Raw genomic sequence first — 19,986 nt, 5'->3', positions numbered from 1 at the left:
CATCTTTACTCAGAATATTTATCCACTAATTCTAGAATCTAGATGCACATAAAATTGCATATAAGATTTTGAAAGTTGAACATAATTAAAATAGGAGCAGAATTTGTAATAAGCATTTTCTCTAATCTATGCTTCAGCGTTATCTCATTCCATTTTACTTTTTGTTCATTTGTAACCAACCTACCAGCACTATACGTTGAAAGAGAAATATATTTGTTTGTTGAAAAAATTCGATCAAGAAAACTGAGGAATGGTACATTTATTTTGTATTTTTCGTGGGTCAGATTTGAGGGTGGGGAGTTAAACTAGGGTATGTTTTATTTTTAAAAAATGGGTCATTTAGTTTTGATTTGAAATTTTTTTTGTTAAAGAAAGGGTACATGTGAAAAATTTAGTAAGAACTAGATAAATATGAGCGATGGATATATTGAGCCAATTTTTCAAATAGAGGGTTTACCTTTTTCCCTGTCAAATATTAGTATGTCACAATGCTGTTAGTTCTAGAACTGTTTTCATCTTTTGAAAAATCTTCAGTCGCGAAATGACTTGATCATATCAAAAAGTAGGACAAATCATCACATCAATACACCACCTCATTAACCTTAAGCCTGATTGGAAACTAGTTGATCACAATTGTCAAAAGGTTTCTAAGGAACAGTAAACATCATTTATCTTTATATCAACTCATTCACTAAAATAATGTAATTGATCCACTGAAGTGAATGTTTAAGAAGAAAGAAATGGGAAGTATATAAAATCTTTTAACAAAATGGGACTAGCAATTACAAATTTGGTCTGAATAATTGGAAGGGCTTAAAATCTGAAAATTGACTAAAACTAAAAAGCAAAAACATATCGATGCTTGAACAAGTTATACAGCATCAAAAGACAATTAAGCTACAAGCAGAAACGACTAAACGCATATGCAACTCGGAAACATTGTACAATAAAAAACTCGAAGATGTCTTGGCTTCATCCAAGTGTCGATGTCGAATAACTACTCGATGAGTACTAAAGTGCAGATAATACTGCAGTTGTTCCATATTCATGTTTGAAGCAAATAAACCACTAGTTTGGACCAAAAACTCGGCAGAAAACTTCCGCAAACAATAGCATGTAGGCAGAATGGTGTGAAGACCTAGAAAAGTATCACATCATTAAGGTCTAAGACAAGAACTGTTCGTAACTTATGCTGCAAAAATGTTCTACTCAGAGAAAGATTGCAGTTGGATTGCCTGGTGATGGAGGATTCTGCCTCACGACTGCAGCATGAGGCCCCGCCCTCTCCAGAGCATCATCTATCATAGATAAGATCTCCAATCTCTCGAGACCAAGCTGTCTCTTGATCAAGTCTGAGTTCTTCTCAAGGACTTCAATCTCACCAAAAGGAAGCCTCAAGTCCAATGCCTGAACCCCAACTGTCAAAACTTCGTCTTTCTTGAACCTCAAGAAAGGCATACAGAGCTTTTGTATTTGTTTGAAATTGCCTTGTTGCGCAACATCACTCTTCTGCAATTCAGAGAGGATTTCTTTATCAGGTGCAAAGGAGCTGGTTGAAGTGTCAAATTTCCTCTGCAGAATCTCCAAACATTCCTTTTTCCACCCACCGTACTGCTCATCCACATATATCAGCACCACAGTAGGTTTATTTTGGCTAATCAGATTTACATTTCCTTTCTTTGAACCAGAAACCTGTTTCTGAAGTAGCTTCCTCATCGAGATAATCGTGTCTTGCAAATACTTATTGGCCTTCTTGAGGGTAAAATCTGGCAAATCAGCCTCTGGCCACCCAGCTTTTATGACATAACCATCCTTCTTCAAAAGCACTCTCCAGGCATACTCAGCATAGTGTGGGCAGATAGGAGCAATAAGACGTGTTTGAACATCCATAAATCGGCATAGCAAATTCCAGTTCATGCCTCCTGAACCACAGGAAAGCCTGTACTCATCTCTGGCAGCCTGAAGATCATAAAAACCAGTTTTCAGAGCTTCCCGAAACATGTATTCACTGTAGTTCTTCTCTGCAGTCCTGACTGCAATATTTATTTCATTAGCAAATACACGGTCTGCATATGTGGATGGTGGCCCAGTTCTTAAGGATGGTTCTGCAGAAAGAACCTCCTGCATCCATGCTATTTCTTTTGTCAGACGTAAGATGGCAGCATTAGCTGTTTCAAAGACAAAGTTAGCATCATCCATCCCATCACCTGCATCTGCAAGAGCAAAGCGTGTGGCATCAGCTGAGAACTCTTCAATTGCCTGCCGAAGTGTTCGGAAATTTCCAGTAGACTTGGACATCTTCTCAGAGTTCAGCATTATATGCCCATTGCATCTGAAACCACGTGGCCAGTGGTGCTTAGGGAAGATGGCAGTGTGGTTATAGATACAAAAGGTAAGATGATTCTGAATAAGGTCCTTGCCAGAAACTCTGAGATCGAAGGGATACCAGTAATCAAATTCTTGCTTCATCTCCTTGAGAAGAGAAGAAGATATAGAAGGCTTTTCAGGAAAAGGTCCATTACAGAACAAGAATTCCCAGATATCATCTGTCAGCTGCTCTGGTTTCACTGAAGAATGATCAGTACCATACATGTCCCCTTTCTGCAAGAAATGTGCCACAGTGTAATATGCCATATAAATAGTGGAATCTGACAAGGACTCAACTAAGAAATTCTCATCCCAAGGAATACGAGTTCCCAGCCCGAAATTGCGAGAACAAGCCCACTGATTAAGCCAGCTGAGAGTGTGTTCAAAGCCATGCCGTGTCTCGTCAGAGTTGAGATTCATACTGGCCAAACATTCCTCTGCAGCCTTCCTCCATTCTGATTCTCCATACGTGAGATACCACTGATCAGTCAAAGCCACAACACACTCATCCCCAGATCTCGACATAACCTTCTTCTCAGGTTCACTATATACTACAGCTTGATTCATCTCCAAAAGGTTGCTCCTGATCAGACCTTTCGCTTCTTGGACTTTCATACCAGAAAATTCTCCAACAATCATGGTTCCCTCGTAAAACCCGCCCTTGTAAATTGTTTTCTTTGCCTCATCAAGCTTATCTCTCTCATTCTGGCTCTTGATTTTTTTTTCAATGCAAATTCTCTCAGCTGACCTGTCTCCAAAATCTGGATGGTGGATAATCGGAACTATCTCAAACGGCAAGACCCACTCATCCTTCACACCGAATTTGGCCCTGAAAGCTGGCTTTGACTTCAAATCATGCAGGGCCATATAATCATCAGGGGAATCGCTGGGAACACTAGTTACAATTCCAGTACCTTTTTCTGTAAGAACAGATAACATGGGTAGAGTGTATATTGTCTTATTAAATGCCAAGGGAGACCTCAGGGGCAAACCTATAAGATCTTGACCAGACAATTCAACCAAACAAGTAGGCTTCTCAGGGATCCGAGACAACCTTTGATAGGCTAGATTAAGAGCTGCCTTATAAGTCAACACAAAAACCTCGGTATCATTAATCTCAAATGCCCCATATTTTCCTTCAGGCAAAACCCAAGCATTTGTTTGCCCATACATGGTCTCTGGTCTCAATGTAGCTGCGGCGAGATATACCGTTTTTCCCTCCAGAACACTCATCTTTGGTGGAAAAGGAGGGAGAACTTCCATCTTGATAAGAGTATACTCCTGCGGAATAACTCCTTCACCAGAAGCACGGTCATGGTCAGCACATGGCTGACCATCTAGGGGTGAATATACGGCGTACCTTAGATCTTTAACAATCTTTCCCGAGGCTTTCAGCTTCCGCATTTGCCACCGTACAAATGAATCAAAGTATGGATTAATGTCAGTTGTAATAAAAGCTCTACGCCAATCACAACCCAAGCCAAACTCCTTCAGATCCTCTACAGCCAGAGGGGGAAAGTATGTTAGCCAGTAATATGGGTCTGTAAACCTGGCAATTTCCTCGTCAGGCAGACCGTAACTCCTCATTATCTCCCACTGGTATTTAACAGCCCCAGTCTTGGCAAGAACCTTTGATTTCTTTCCTTTAAATTTTCCACCTGGTACAACCTGGTTTCCTTCAGCCTCAACCTTCACTTCTGTTTCAACACTCTCCTCTTCCTCAACAGGAAACACGGGTGGGTTCCCAAACCTGGATATTTCCCTCGAAAGCTTATCAGCAGAAGCCTTTATGGGCATCCCTGTGCAATGAAATGCAAAAGGCAAAAGAACAGTAGCACCTCTCAGTCGGTGATATGCAGCCGCAAATTCAAGCTTTGACAATGAAAAAGCATGGCCCAAATGCAGATACCCATTCATATACGGGAAAGGGAAATTCCCAAAGAACTTTTCACCAACTTTAGGAGGTGATTCTTTAGGTTCAGCTCTGAAAACATCACCTTCTGTCCACCACTTATGAACCTGTTTCTCTATGTCTAACAATTGGTTCCTTCGGGCAAAGCTTCTGCCACCTTCTTCTGCCATCACTTCTCTATCAGCAAACCCACAGAATCTGCATAAAATAGGAAAAGTCATAACAGGGGAACATCTTCATATATTATCTTCATAGATCCATCAAGGCAACTTTGAACAAACAATGCAACATCTTCGCAAGAACATGCACACTGGAAAAAATGTACAAAAGGAACATCATGTTCTCGTAAAAAACAAATTACTCAAACCACAGGGTAAAATCGCATACACAAATAGATGTGATAACCTAACATCATGGAATATAACCAAAATAAAATCTTAGGTAATGACAATTGACAAGTGATCTGAGGCATCAATTCCGCATGCTTCACAGAATGTCTGAGCCATGAAGCTATCTAGACCATGTCTTCCTCTGGAGGAGCAATTATGGAACAGAGCGATAGTAAACCAGTTAAGAAAAGAAAAATTCACATTTCCAATAGATGTTACAGGTGCCAACAACTTCCTAACTTTGTACTGTTCTGGATCTAATGAAGTACTATCATCTTCCTAACTTTATACTGTTCTGGATCTTCTTGATGCCAACAATGAAATTTCTTTTTACTTCGTAAAAAAAACCAAAAAAAAAAAAAAAAAAAAAACAGTCACCAGCTCCTTCAAGAAGCCAACTAGTTGCTAGAAAAACAAAATGACCAAACATGAAAAATGAAATAAAACACAGTACAAACATCACATAACAGCCATGTACAAAAATGTTAGAGCCATGTACAGTTGAAACTTAAAAAATCAGCAGAACAGAATTAGAAAAGAAAAGCTGCAGCTGGAAAATCATTTAAAAAATTAAGTAAACGAAATATTTATTTAAAATGCATACTATAAACGATTAAAAAAAAAGAAGTTACTTATCAATGAATCAAACCACAATTGAGGATTTAACATTCCTTTTCAGCATGATGACTATGAAATAGTTCCTACTATAAAATAACTAAAATAAATACTAAAAATAAAAGCAACTTATTTCTGAACCCACCAAAGACTAAAACTTTATTATTTGTATTCAACATAAGTCGAACATATCGATCAGATTAAAGAAAATTAGCAGAATTGCTAACAAATATAATTCAAGAATTGAGGGAAAAAATAGTGGCAATAAGATTTTTTTTAATAGCACGTGGTGTCCGGATTACAAAAATGTTTACCTTGATTTGGTTAAATATAAGGGGATTATAACATATGATGATAATTGCTTAGGCTGAAATGAAGATCGTCTCAATATGTGAGACGCCACAGTGAAGAAGGAGAATCAAAGTAGATGGATCACGTTTACTAGGGTTTTAGATAAAAGGGGAAACTCTTTTCTTTTGTCTTTAGTTTATCACTGAATTTTCTAAATGGTACCTAGCAAATGTGGGATTTTGCAATTTAGGCCCACTAGATTCTGTTATCTCAATTTACCTTCTCGGTACTTTCTTTTTCCTTATTTCATGTTACTCCCTCCATTTAAAAACAGAATGACCTACTTTAACTTGGTACAAAGTTTAAAAAAATAAAGAAGACTTTTAAATTTTATGTCTTTAAATTAAAGTTGTGTCAAATGTATAAATATACTTTTTAATCTTGTGATTCTAAACATGTCATGTGAAAAGTTGAAATTAAATATTGTAAAAAAGGAAATGGATCATTCCTTTTTAAACAGACTAAAAAGAAAAGCATGTAATTCTTTTTTAAACGGAGGGAGTAATATATAAGTAAGGATAAACTGTTGAAGCAGACAACTTGTGGAGACATGCCTTTTCATCAGCTTCGACAGTGATTTAATTATATCGTCCTTAATTAATTATTATATAAGTTATTTTTATATTAGAAAATTAATAATATTTAAAAAGTACAGTAGATATTTATGATATGTCTGCTTCAACTGTTTCAACTTTTAACCATGATTTTACTATATCATTCTTAATTAATTATTATAAGTTATTTACATATTAGAAAATTAATAATACATAATTAAAAAAAGTAAATAGATATTTATGACATACTTGCTTCAACTGCTTCAATCTTGATTTTACTATATTATTCTTAATTAATTATTATAAGTCATTTACGTATTAAAAAATTAATAATATTTAATTTACAAATATAATAAACATTCAGGACATTATTGTTTCAATTGCTTCAATCGTGATTCTATTATATCACCTCTAATTAATTATTATAGATCATCTAAGCATTAAAAAATTGATAATATTTCATAAAAAAAGTTCAAATAGACATAAAATTCTAAGTTAACTCTTGATGTTTTAAATTAATCTGGTGACTTATATGTAGTCCTCTTAAAAAAAATCACAAGTACTTTTTATAGTAATTTTATTATATCTTTTCTAATTAGTTAGCCTTTGATGTTTTAAATTAACTTGACAACTTATACGAGGTCCACTAACAAAAAAAATCACAAGTAACTTTTATAGTAATTTTATTATATCACTTCTAGATATATATTATAAGTCATTGAAATGTTAGATAATTAATTATTATAAGTTATTTACGTATTAAAAAATTAATATTATTTAATTTAAAAAATAAAATAGATATTTATGACATATCTGCTTCAGCTTCTTCAATTTTGATTTTACTATATCATCCCTGCTTAATTATATAATTCATTTACGTATTAAAAAATTAATAATATATAATAAAAAAGTAAAATAAATATTTATGACATGCCTGCTTCAACCGCGATTTTATTATATCATTCTTAATTAATTGTTATAAGTCATTTATGTATTAAAAAATTAATAATATTTAATTAAAAAATACAATAGACATTTATGACATGTCTGCTTCAATTACTTCAATCGTAATTTTACTATATCACGCCTAATTAATTATTATAGATCATTTAAGCATTAGAAAAATTGATAATATTTCATTAAAAAAGATAAAATAGACACAAAATTATAAGTTAATACTTGATGTTTTAAATTAACTGAACGACTTATATGGAGTCCACTTAAATTTTTGCCCACAAATACTTTTTATAGTAATTTTATTATATCGATTCTAATTAGTTAACCATTGATGTTTTAAATTAACTTGACTTCTTATATTGAGTTCACTTAAAAAAAATTCACAAGTAACTTTTATAGTAATTTTATTATATCAATTATAAATAGTCATTATAAGTCATTTAAGTATTAGATTATAAATAATATTTAATAACAAGGGTAAAATAGCTAAAAAAAAATAAAATCGAATAAAGTACTTTGCAATAGTAATATCCGTGTCAAAAAAAGGTATGAAAGTAGTACACCTATTTAGATCTAAATAATTAGATTCAAAAAAAAATAAAAATTAAATACATAGTAATGGTGTATATACGAGTGATTAAAATATCTATTTTTATTAGGTACTATTAAATGAAGCATAGAATACATAGACAAGGAAATTAAATTTTAATTTTTTAACAACTTTTTCGTTTCGATGATCGACATGCTTGTCGATCACTGTTTGCTCCGTAATTTTACTATATCACTCTTAATTATTATATGTCATTTACGTATTAGAAAATTAATAATAATTAATAGAATAAATAAGTAAAATAGACATAAAATGATTAATTAACTCTTTGTATTTTAAATTAACTTGACATCTTATATGAGGCTCGCTTAAATTATTTTTACAAATATTTTTTTTAGCAATATTACTATATCACTTCTAATTTGTTATTATAAGTCATTTAAGACATGTCTGATTCGCTACTTCAATCGTGATATTTGCTTAACTCTCAAAATTTATATTGTTGCTACTTAAAATAGAATAAAAGAAAAAATATTATAAATTAAAATAATTTAAAATTTTAATTATTCAAATTATTTAATAATAACAATTTATTTCACTATTTTTATAATAATTTTAAAAATTAAAGCTCAACATGGGCCCGTGCTCTACACGGGCCTATCGCCATTAGTCATGTTAGGTTGATCTAAGTTTTTACAAAATATAGAAAAAATAAATTCATTAAAATGAAAAAAGAAATGACTTTATAGTGATATTTGAAAAGCAAGTTTGCATTTTATATTAGTTGCTGTCTTTCTCATCCTACAAAATATCATCATCCCGACCACCTCGATTCTTCATCTCACATCACTTAGCATTTGACTAGATTATATATAAATATTTTTGACATAAATATTTGTCCACCTCCTAGTTGGTCGGATCAGTCTAAAAATTATAATCTAAAAATTGTAATTTCGAAACAATTTAGTTCACAAACCAAAGAATTCCTAATACATGCCCATTTAAACATAATTGAAATCAGATTAGTTTTGAAGTTGAAATTTAGTTCGAGCCTGCAATTTTGATTTCTAAGTTATAATTTTCTCATTGTTTGAGTGGATTAGGGTTTCACATTGATTGAAAAATGAGCAGTTTACATTATACAGACTTGTGCAATTTTCTCCTCATGAGCTAACCTTAGGAATTGAATTAAACCTAGGTGTCAAATTTTACATAGCATCAAAGTCAAGTTCTTCCTGTTGGCCTTTCGATCCACATTCCAATCGAGTCTATATGTGAAGTAGGCTATTAATTGGAGAACAGATCAGTGATTTGCTTATATAAAATTAGAAAATCTTACTCTCATGAACTAAATTTTTGAGATTAAATTCGACCTAAATAATATACCTTTAAACTCAAAAACAAAAAATCCCTACAATTTGTGAAAACTACCAAAGCTTCAAATAGATCTCGTACTATAAACTATACTGATGACTCCTCTAATTTCCATCTTAACTATACCATATGCTGCAATTTTACCAAATGTACTCTTTCGTCTTAGATTGTGAAGATAAACTACATAATTACAAGAACAAATATAATTTAATCTACCATATATAAGTTAAATCTCTATGCAATGAATTAACTATTATATACAACGGATACATAATCGGAATAGATGATCTATTTAAATATTTATTAGAATTTAATAAGTATTCCATAATAAATACTATACTATATCTAAATACATGATTAATAGTAAGTATCAAAACAAATAAAACACATATACATGTACTCTTTTGTCCAGAGTTCAAAACACTCCCTCAACCGCTCTCCCCTTTGCCTTTGTTTATATGGCAATTTGGCATATCATAGGACTAAACTCGTCACTGAGGCTTCTTCAATGCCCACAAACATTAGCTAGAAACTATTTCATCTGTAAATCAGGAAGAATACATAACATCAATGAATTTACTAAAAAAGGAGAAATCTTTAACTTGTGGGTATTACAATAGACAACTGAGTATACAGTAAAAGCAAAACTACAGACACCAAACTTTGTCGAGCAGAGAAACGAACAGCTCGAGTTAACAGGCTAATGGATCTCATACATAACCGCGAATTAGAGGTACTTATCTCATGTTAGCGCTAATTCCTCTATAAAGCATTCAACAATTCTACAGTCAAACTTCTCTATAACGGCGTCATTTGTCTCAATATCTTTTTGCTGTTATAGTGAAATGTCGTTATAGACGACAATGGTTATAGAGAGACATGACTATAAGTTATGTCGTACAAAGAGTACTACAATCTTCAAAATGATAAATTGAGCATCAGGAGAGACTTTCTAATGGAACACATTTTCCGTTACTTATTTCAAATAACTATGCAATAAGTAACTAGCTGATCACCATTAATAATGAATACTATAAAACATTTCCTACAAACAATAGATTTACCTTCCATCATCCTCGAACGGACAACAATTATTGCATACTCCAGTAAAGAGGAGAAAATTGGCTGCTAAATGATCGAGATCAGAGATGCCTCAGGCTGACCAATTCAATATCAAATATGACTGTTCCCAGGGTCGCACCTTCTCCATTTGCAAGACGGGTGGGGTTGAAAATGGTAGTAAAAAGCCTTTGCCGATCAAAATACTGAAATAGGAAGAAAAGTTTAGCAACTTAAGTCTCAAATGAAATATACAGATGAATTAAAAGTTTTCCAAGTTTCATTTCGACAAAGAATTAAAAGTAATATTAACCTCAGTTTCAACACCAGATCAAGACAATCAACCAATTCTAAAGACCTTCCCGCCACAGATTTGATGAATGACTGATTCATCCAATAGAAGAAGGCTGACACAACAAAACTCCAAAATCCCTTCAAGACTCTACCAAAGTCGACTACACAATCCGAAAAAAACAAGATGGGGGTTTAATGAATGGATTTCCTGTCATGTATGTTCAACTACGAAGGTGTAGCAACTGCAGCTGAAGCACATATTGTGTTTTCCAGTTTATGCTTTTTGGCATCTATCTGGCATTTGGTGTATTGGGAATTCTAATTCAGTTTGGCAGGCTTGGGTCAGTCCTTCCACCGCTATTATTTGAAACTTGAGAATAAGAAACTCCAATGTGATAACATGTTCAATATTTTGTTTCTCATCACTAAAACTAAAAGTGGTAAAAGGGTTGCAAATTAAAACATGGAAGGTCGGACTACAGCACCACAGTAGAATTATGATCTTTATGTCTAAAAGAGCAAAGTGATTCTTGCACAAATTTCCCTTTTGCTAACTAACTATTAGAGATGTAATACCTTCTCTTGAAAAAGGGTTACAGTTCACTCACAGAAACACACATCAAACAGAAAAGAAAGATCAAAGACATGATTCCATGCCTTTTACTTTCCAAAACCCAGGTTCGGTAGGTACCCCACAGCTTAATTTATGTAGAAAGAGCTCCAGTATTCACAAGACTAACTAGACTTCCCTTCCAAGTCTCTCCAAAAGAATGCAACTGAGAAAGACCAATTTATGATTAAAAGGAGAAGAGCAACTTCACACATTAGGTGGCAGGGGTTCTTGGGATGTATTCTGATATCCTTGAGATGGTGGGATAATAACCCGGCGAAGGCCGCCTACTTTCATCGATCTCACAGCAGTTTCAATCCCTGATATAACCTGCACTAAATAGATAGACAAAGATGTGGAATTAATTGGTACAGTTTTATTTGCTATACAATTTAGTAGGTTCAGACCAGTCAAACAGATACTGCTTCAAAGAGACTGAGCATCAAAGAATTCAAAGTAGGAAAAAAAAAATGAATTCATGTTAGACAGACAAATTAAAACGATAAATTAAGCATATTGAATCAACCAGATCAAGCACAGTCAAGCAGGCCCTGGAAGACTAAAAAAGTAAGGAAAACCAAACAAAGGAAATATCTCATTTAAAGATTCACTACAATGACTGTATGAGCTAACATATTTGAGATAGGTCGAGTTGGGAATTAATAACTAACATCATCTAGGGATTTTTTTTTCTATAATAAAACAACAGTGACAAGTTTTGGTATCGGTGATAATCCAAATTACAGAAGAAGAAAAAGATAAAGAGTCAACATCTTCCTTTCTAATCACGTTCTCCTCTTGGATACACCTTACCTGAACCTACATTTGAACCTTTTCACAGCTGTAGTCCTCGCCTACCCACCAATTTTCCCCTCCTTCCTATGTTGGCCGGATTGTCATTTTTCCTGCATGCTGTCTTGGCCAATCTCATTAGTACTTGCTCCAGCATAACCTTGCGTCCTCCACACTCCCAGCACTTTCTTCCTTTCATTTTTCTTAATGCTATTACTTTTCTCTTCTTCTTCATCATTCGTGTGCTAAGCATTTCAACATAACTTTATTAAGTAGTCCTCTTCCACTGCTGTAGGTGGTGGCAGAAACTAAAAGTTTTTCCACTTTTGTAGGTGAAGCTAGAAACTGAAGGACCACAAAGAGGAAGAAACCCTGTGGTAGCAACGAAGACATAGCATCAAGTAGTCTAGAAGCATCATTTTGTTAGGCTATTTTAGTAAGGATCATACTATGATGACAGCTTTTCAATATGGTGGGATATTTTGTATGTACTAGTTACCTTCTTATAATGCCAAGTCTAGAGAAGATTGTTAAGAGAAGCATTTCATCGGCTTATAATGCCACTGGAAGGAAAAAGTTCAAAACATTTTAATTGAATTACATGGTACCAATTACTAACCAGCCTAAAGGCAAACAAGCATAATCAAAATGACCCACTTAGTGCTTCACCGACAGTCTGAAGGATGATCGCAAGAAACAATCACACATAGGACTGCACAGTCCTACATGCTGATCACCACATCCATACATGATAGCAAGAAACAATAACACAGAGGAATGCACAGTCCTACATGCTGCTTACCATTGGTGGCTATATTCTACAGGTAGACTTTTCATTTCCTCATCCTTTTCCACATTGGTTGTCAGCTTGTCGCCACCTTCCCTGATCTACTCTATTTTTTTAAATATTGGTAAATCCTACCCCCAAAATCCCCTGCCTAAGAGTCAGCAGTGGCCCTTCTCTATTTTGTTTCCTTGATGACCAAACTCCCACTCTTTTGGTTGGAAGCGGAGTGGAGCAGCCTCTACTCTCCCACCATCTAGCTTGTTTTGGGCAAAATTTCAATCTTCTAAGATCAAATTTCCGTCCTTCCCACATTGACAAAGTGAACTTTTGCAAAATCCACCATACTGACATAGTGAACGATTACAATAGCAGAGAAGAGCAAAGTCATAGGTACTAAAGGAAGTAACCCTCCCACCAGCCTCAGAGCGTGATGCGCGATACATCAGTTTCCTGATTCATTTCTCAATCTAAATTCACAATGGTAGATTTCAGCAAAGGCCTGCATCTCTTATCTCTCTACCATCACACGGCAAAGCTTATTCCAACAGAAGTCCTCTTTGGTGTTGAACTTGAGAGGACAAGCTTGTCTCACTGTCCTATGTCCCTATCTACCTGGATCATGCTTGGTTGCAAACTTGTTTGAGGATTTCTTAGAACAATCGCTTGTGAAACTAGCATAATAATACAGGGAATATGAACATCAATATCTGATGTCTGTATCTAACTGAACAAGTGTTATAGAAACAAAGTCAAGTAATCTGGCTCTATCTGCCACATATAACTTACCTATTCACGTATCCCTGGAAATGGTAAAATGCAATCTGTGTAGGGACCTTGCAGTGCACATTCCAGATCTTGCAATATCTTTTCTAAATGCCAGATGCTGCTATTTTGGGCGTGTAGCAATAAACCCATAATTGAGAGACAATATAATAATCTAAGAATCAGAAAACAACTTTACAGAAGAAAGACTTAGGGTAAAATTCCTGAAATACGAAAGATTTACAACCAATGGGGCTAATTATAATTGCATAAGTTGGTATCGAGTAGCTTTTGCATTTGACATAATTAATTCAGGCAACACTTCCCTTTTTGGAATTTCCAAAACTAACACCCAAGTTTTTCTACAGAAACTTTTAAGTCCCTCTTTAAATAAAAACAACATAAATCATCAAATAAACCTTCAGTCATTACCCACTCATACCAAGTCTTAATCGACCCTTTGTTGTTGACCTGAATACTGTATTGCACAAAACTGTGCATGTATTATAGTATTTCATCCACAAGCCCTGCTCAGGAAATGAAATTCATCTCTAAATTTGCTGTTTTCACTCAAGTGGATTTTCAGGTTTGTCATTCATATTGTTGAAGACAGCCAAACTAACACATATGCTTACCCATTATCTCCTCAAAAGGGTATCTAAACTTTTTACTTTATCGAACCTCAGTCTATTTTCAGCCCGTTAAATAAGTAGGATTCGTAACATGTTGTGTTAAGAAGATCAAACATTAGGTTGAGTTCCGCATTGGAGTTCATTAGTGGTCAAGCAGTTTTAAATACTTCTTGGCCAAAGCATCAAGCAGTCATCCATCAACCACATTCAGGTTCAACTAATTACCTTGACTCCTCTTTGATCAGTTAAAGAAAGATTCAATGGACAAGTGTGAAAGACAGGTTAACTCACTTTGCCCGAACCAAGGACGAACGAGAAAGGAATTGGTTCGCCAGTTTCATCCTTGTGATCATACGTTGAGTCAAAGCGCCATCCTTGCTTTGCCGCAAGTCTCCCATAATAATGAATTGCAACCTGTCCAATCACCGTGAGAAGAAAACTTAAATACTATTTTCCAGAACTGAACAGAATCATAAAACACTACAAGTACAGTTCTATGTAATGCTGATAACAATGTGCTAGAACATCTTCCATTCAGGCATTGCCACTGATTCCTCCTTGCTTTTTCTTCAACTTATTATACTATCCTTTAGCACAAAGAGAAACCACATGCAACACATTGACCCAATGGCTACAAGTTATCTAAATAAAACTTCCTGAATTCTGACTTATTCCACTACTAATATTTCAGTCCTATTAGTTTTAGAGGTCATGAAAAGAGTTAATGTACACTTATAGCATATGCAATAATAATTTAGTAAAGACAGATAGCTCCGGATAAAAAGAGGCTTGCCTAGATATTTGCTCGATCGACAATATATGCTAGAGAAATTTGTTCTTCACTATGCCACCATAAACGTACCATTCTTTCATGATTGTGAAAACTCAACAATGGAATTTCAATCAAACTCAAAATCTTCTCCACTACACGGGGGAAGACATAAAAACCCAACTCCCTAGAAACAACAGAAATGTTGAAAAGGAAGAGACTTCTTTTTCTATCAATCAATCAGCTATGCCTCAATCCAAAACTAATCGGAGTGAGCTATCTGAATCATATTATCCATTTCGCTCTAATTGGCCTCATTTCATTCCAATTAATTTGTCTTTAGGCACATTAGGATTTATCCAAAATTAGATTTTTTAAACCCCACACTTACTACTTCAACAATCCTTAATCTCAGCTAGTTGATAATCCTGTGCTTTCACAATTCCGCAAACATATCTCAACTAAATTTTTTCCAAAAATTCATTTTTTTGTTACCAATAATATGTGATTGCAATACAAAACACAAGCTAACTGCATTTTTCTAGCACAATCCCAGTCATTTTACCCACCTCAAAGATTCCCCAGCTCTGTACTGAAAGCAGGTACTCACTCCGTCTCAATTTGTTTGTCTTATTTTTCCTTTTTAGTCCATTTCAAGAAAGATGTCTTTTTCCTTTTCTAACAACTCTTTCATTATAACTTTCCTCACAGACATGTTTAAAAATAGGATTAAAGGACATTTTTATACATTCTGCCTGTCTTTAATTTAAGAGAATAAAAATAGTAATTACTTTCTTATACTCCACGCCAAGTCGAAATCATACAAACAAATTGATTACTAGAATTAAAAAGTACGAAGAAATTATCATGTTATCTAGAGAAAGAAGGGTACCACATCACCATCAAGAGGGGTTTCTCCATCACCAATACGAAGGTCCAATGCCTTGACACCACCTGAATTTGGCAGCTCCAAGAACTTTGGAACTTGAGTATTTGCCCAAGAAATTGAACTAGTAGCTCCATTAGAGAAAATAAGAGCAAGTGTAGACAGAGAAAAAGCTCTTCTTGATTTCTGCACACTCGAAGAAGCTTGGATTTTGTGGATATGGGGTGGTATATATAGGTATGTTGGACAAGGTAATGTAACTAGTTTCATCATTCTCATCTTCACTACTCTTCAAAGCTTCTGCCTTTCCTCTCAAATTGCTGGCCTTCCTTTTTAGGTGATTATAATTTATACAAAAAAAAAATCGATTTGAGTTCATTTTTTAAATAAATAAATTATGTTTTTTTTTTTTTTAAATATCACAAATTAATTAAGTTAGTTTATTGCTGATTGCAATTTTATTATTCTTTTTGTTAGTGTTTTAATCAAACTAACCAGTGAATTTGTCCGCGCGAGATTTCTATCAAAATCATACGTTATTATTTTGAACCAAAATAATTATAAAACTATAATAATCAGAAATTCATATAAAATACAAAATAAAGAGAAATCATATAGAGAACATACAAAACAAAAAGATGCAACATCATTCTTACGAACTTAATCATTAGAAACATGAAATATAATAAGCACCAAAAACATAACAATAAAAATGGTAAATGCATTTTTATAATAAATTAACATTTGAATTTAGTAGTTTTTTTTTTCAAAAATAATAATAATGAAAGAGTTACTCCTTGAATTCAAACCGCAGAAACAACAGAACATGTCTTAATTATCCATCATAAAGAGAAAATTAACATAAGAAAGTAAACAGAACATGTATAAAGAACAAATTAATAGAAAAGGTGAAGAGAAACATTATTCGGGAAATTTATGATAAACTAATCTTCCTCAAGAATCAAGCTTGAAGGGGAGCATTGGAGTAATTGGTAAAGTTGTTGCCATGTGACCAGGATATCACGAGTTCAAGCCTTGGAAACGGTTTCTAGCAGAAATACGAGGTAAGGCTGCGTAAGATACACCCTTGTGGTGGGGCCCTTCCCCGAACACCGCGCATAGCAGTAGCTTTAGTGCATCAGGCTGCCCTTTTTTAAGAATCAAGCTTAATTCTACAAATAAAAACTAAATTGGCTATTAGAATCAAACATTCGAAAATTAGAAGAAGGGTTTAATATTCATAATTAGCATTTGATCTATATGAATATTTTTATTCAGTTTATAAAATATCATCACTAAGAAAAAAATTTAAACGATAAAAAAACATGTATTTAAAATTTTATGATGCATTCTTACAAACTTTCAGCTACTAACACACACAAGAAAAATAAAGTATATTTGTTTACCTTGATAATTGCTTTTAGAGTGATGAAGAAGCATAAATCTATAAACAAAAAAATAATATTAGAAGAAAGTTACAACCAATATTGATCCAATGCTTAATTCTGAAAAGTGCATTAAGAAATGCTTATTCAAATGTTTAAATTTATAGAACTTATATTTGGAATATCAAAAGGTATGAGAAGATAGAGTAACATTAAGGATATGAATGGATAATAATAATAATAATAATAGTAAGCCATAATTGTCATGTTTAATTCTCTTAAAAAAATTAGTTAAAAATGATTTTTGAGTTTTTAACATATTATATAAATTAAAAAATAAATAAGAAAAAGCTCAAAAAATTGAAAACACACACACATATAGAGAGAGAGATTGTCATAAAAGTTATACATTGTCATAAAAGTATTTTTAAATTCGGAAAGTGGGATGAATTATTTTTTTTCAAGAGGAAGAATAGATAAATTAAATCATAAAAAGTGTGATAAATAAGGTGAAGAAGTGGAAGAGTTTAATAGCATGAGATAATAATTATGTTGTATATTACACACATTGTATTTAATTTCTAATAATATAGACACTAATGGATGGTTTTTATTAATTTTAAATAATTTATTAAGCTAAAAATAAGAGAAAATAATTCAAAAAAAATATAAAATAGATAAATGACATTAGATGCCTCTAAGGCATGCCACATAGGAGTTACTATTGATCTCTTATATATATATATATATATATATATATATATATATATTTTGATTAAGTTGGTTTTTATCGATTAGCTCTTGCTGATAATTTTAATTTTTTTTAAAAAAATTGTTATTGATTATAGAATGTCTAGGGACTCTTTGCTAAAAGGCCACATCTAAAACTATTTTTGATATTTAGACACTAGTTTTTAAAAAATTGAGAATATAGATACCCTAATGGGTCCACAAAAATAAATGACAATCCTAGCACTCAACTTAAAAAATATACACTTTGGTCCCTCTTTCATTTCAGCCCTTATTTTAAAAAAACTACACTTTAGTCTATGTCCAAAAATATAAATATTGGATAATTAATTTTAAAAAAATATCAAACTTCTCAACCAATCCACTACCAACCACTCGATTTTCCCGCCAATCCCTTAATTTTTCGGCCATTTTTCATCAATTTTTTCGGCATCCATCGGAAAGTGACTTATCTTCATTGTTTTAAGTTATTTTTTCATATTTTTAGCCTCAAATTTTCATCCATTTTCATACAAAAAATCTGAAAATCAGTCCCACATTTTGATATCGATTCTTGGCTCAATAGCAATATTCCAACGGAATACGATTGCATAGGTGGTGATGAATGGGATAATAGTGAAGATTATGAAGAAGAGGAGTATGGAAGAGGTGAGGACGGCCAATTTGGACCACAAGGAAGCCACTCTTTCTTGGACGACACCAATCTTTGTGTAGGACAAACATTCAAGGATAAGAAAATGTTGAATCTTTTGTTGAAGAAGGTGTCGGTGGAAATGTCTTTTAATTACACAACGGTGAAGAGTTGTAAGAAATACTTGAGGGTGAGGTGTGTAGATCCTACTTGCCAGTGGATGGTGCAAGCATGTGCGATCGGAGAATCAGGTTGGTTTTATATCCATAAGTACGTGAAAGAGCATAGTTGTGGCGTTGATCATGTCACGAGAAAGCACAAAAATATCATCCCGGAGGTCATTGTCTTACTTATTTTGAACTTTTTTGTTGACAACAAAGGTCCAAGCCCGAAAGAGATCAAGAGGATCGTATTTAAGGAGCTACATTGCAGGTTGGGCTATTGGAAGTGTTGGATGGCAGGCGTCATTGCGAATAACATAGTTTGAGGTACACCTGAGCACGGATATACAGTGTTTCCCGCCTTTTTATATATTTTCAACGGCCTTAATCCCGAGTCTATAAATTTTCTCATGGTCGATGAGAAGTCGGGTAGGTTTATTTACTACTTTATGGCGTTTGGGGCTTCCATCAGTGGATATCCACACATGAGAAAGGTCGTTGCCCTTGATGGCATGTATTTGTGCGGCAAGTACGGGGGCATGCTACTATTTTCTGTCACTCAAGATACGCAGAATCGTATTTATCCCTTAGCGTATTGTGTGGTGGATAAGGAGAATGATGCGGCGTGGGGCTTCTTCTTCGATAAGCTTAAGGCCTTTGTTTTCGACGAATCAAAGTTGTGCGTTATCTTCAACAGACACGTAAGCATAGCCAATGACCTCGCAAGGCATTATCCGTTTGCGCATCATGGTGTTTGTATGAGGCATCTCGATGAAAATCTCTGAATGAATCACCATTGTGCAGATTCTCTCTATTTGTACTACCATACGGCCAAGGCGTACACATTGAAAGATTTTAATGACGACTTCAATGCCCTTAAAGAAAGATGCCCCAGTGTAGCTATAATGCCCCGTACTTTTCTTAGTCCCGATTAGCTCCTAGTGCGTCAAGGGTCAATTTAAAAAATGTATAACTCTTGATACGTGTAGAATTTTCCAGCTCTAGACCCACCAAATGACAGATAATTGAATTAGCTTTCTAACGATACCAATTTTGCTTAAATTTGATACTCGATTGAGAAGTTATGACGCTTTTAGTGAAAAGCAGTAGAGCACCGCATCGCGGTGGAGGCCAGATTCTCAATTGTCCATTTTCCAGTGAAGCACCATGATGACTCCGCATCACGGTGAATTCCAAAATCCCATTCGTTTCTTTCCAATAGTTCACCGTGATTTGTCGGTATCGCGCCAGAATTTTTGATGGGACAGGCAACGCGTCGCCGTAGAGTGCAAAATGGCACTTGTCCTTTTCTAGTGACGCAACACGATTACACCACATTGCGCCAGAGCCCAAAATGACAATTGTCCCTTTTCCAGTAAGCCATCGCGATGGCTTCACG

The 19,986-nt window shown here is 34.1% G+C and overlaps 2 protein-coding genes across 2 annotated transcripts; both read right to left on the bottom strand.

The window, feature by feature from the left end:
* Nucleotides 1-725: 725 nt before the first annotated feature.
* LOC107858954 (leucine--tRNA ligase, cytoplasmic) lies at nucleotides 726-5,789 on the bottom strand. Its single transcript, XM_016703781.2, has 2 exons — nucleotides 5,598-5,789; nucleotides 726-4,477 (listed from the first exon to the last, which is right to left on the bottom strand). The coding sequence occupies exon 2, from the start codon at nucleotides 4,447-4,449 to the stop codon at nucleotides 1,210-1,212; it is 3,240 nt and encodes a 1,079-aa protein (XP_016559267.1). The 5' UTR covers nucleotides 4,450-4,477; nucleotides 5,598-5,789; the 3' UTR covers nucleotides 726-1,209.
* Nucleotides 5,790-9,343: 3,554 nt separating this feature from the next.
* On the bottom strand, nucleotides 9,344-16,009 carry LOC107858953 (peptidyl-prolyl cis-trans isomerase FKBP17-1, chloroplastic). Its single transcript, XM_016703780.2, has 5 exons — nucleotides 15,667-16,009; nucleotides 14,297-14,419; nucleotides 11,246-11,362; nucleotides 10,134-10,334; nucleotides 9,344-9,610 (listed from the first exon to the last, which is right to left on the bottom strand). Exons 1-4 carry the CDS (start codon nucleotides 15,937-15,939, stop codon nucleotides 10,212-10,214), a joined length of 636 nt encoding a protein of 211 aa, XP_016559266.1. The 5' UTR covers nucleotides 15,940-16,009; the 3' UTR covers nucleotides 9,344-9,610; nucleotides 10,134-10,211.
* Between the last annotated feature and the right edge of the window lie 3,977 nt (nucleotides 16,010-19,986).

This window comes from Capsicum annuum, chromosome 2 (genome assembly GCF_002878395.1).
Source record: "Capsicum annuum cultivar UCD-10X-F1 chromosome 2, UCD10Xv1.1, whole genome shotgun sequence".
NCBI classification, from domain to species: domain Eukaryota; kingdom Viridiplantae; phylum Streptophyta; class Magnoliopsida; order Solanales; family Solanaceae; genus Capsicum; species Capsicum annuum.
The sequence above is the reverse complement of the archived record's forward strand: the minus strand, read 5'-3'. Positions and strand labels throughout refer to the sequence as shown.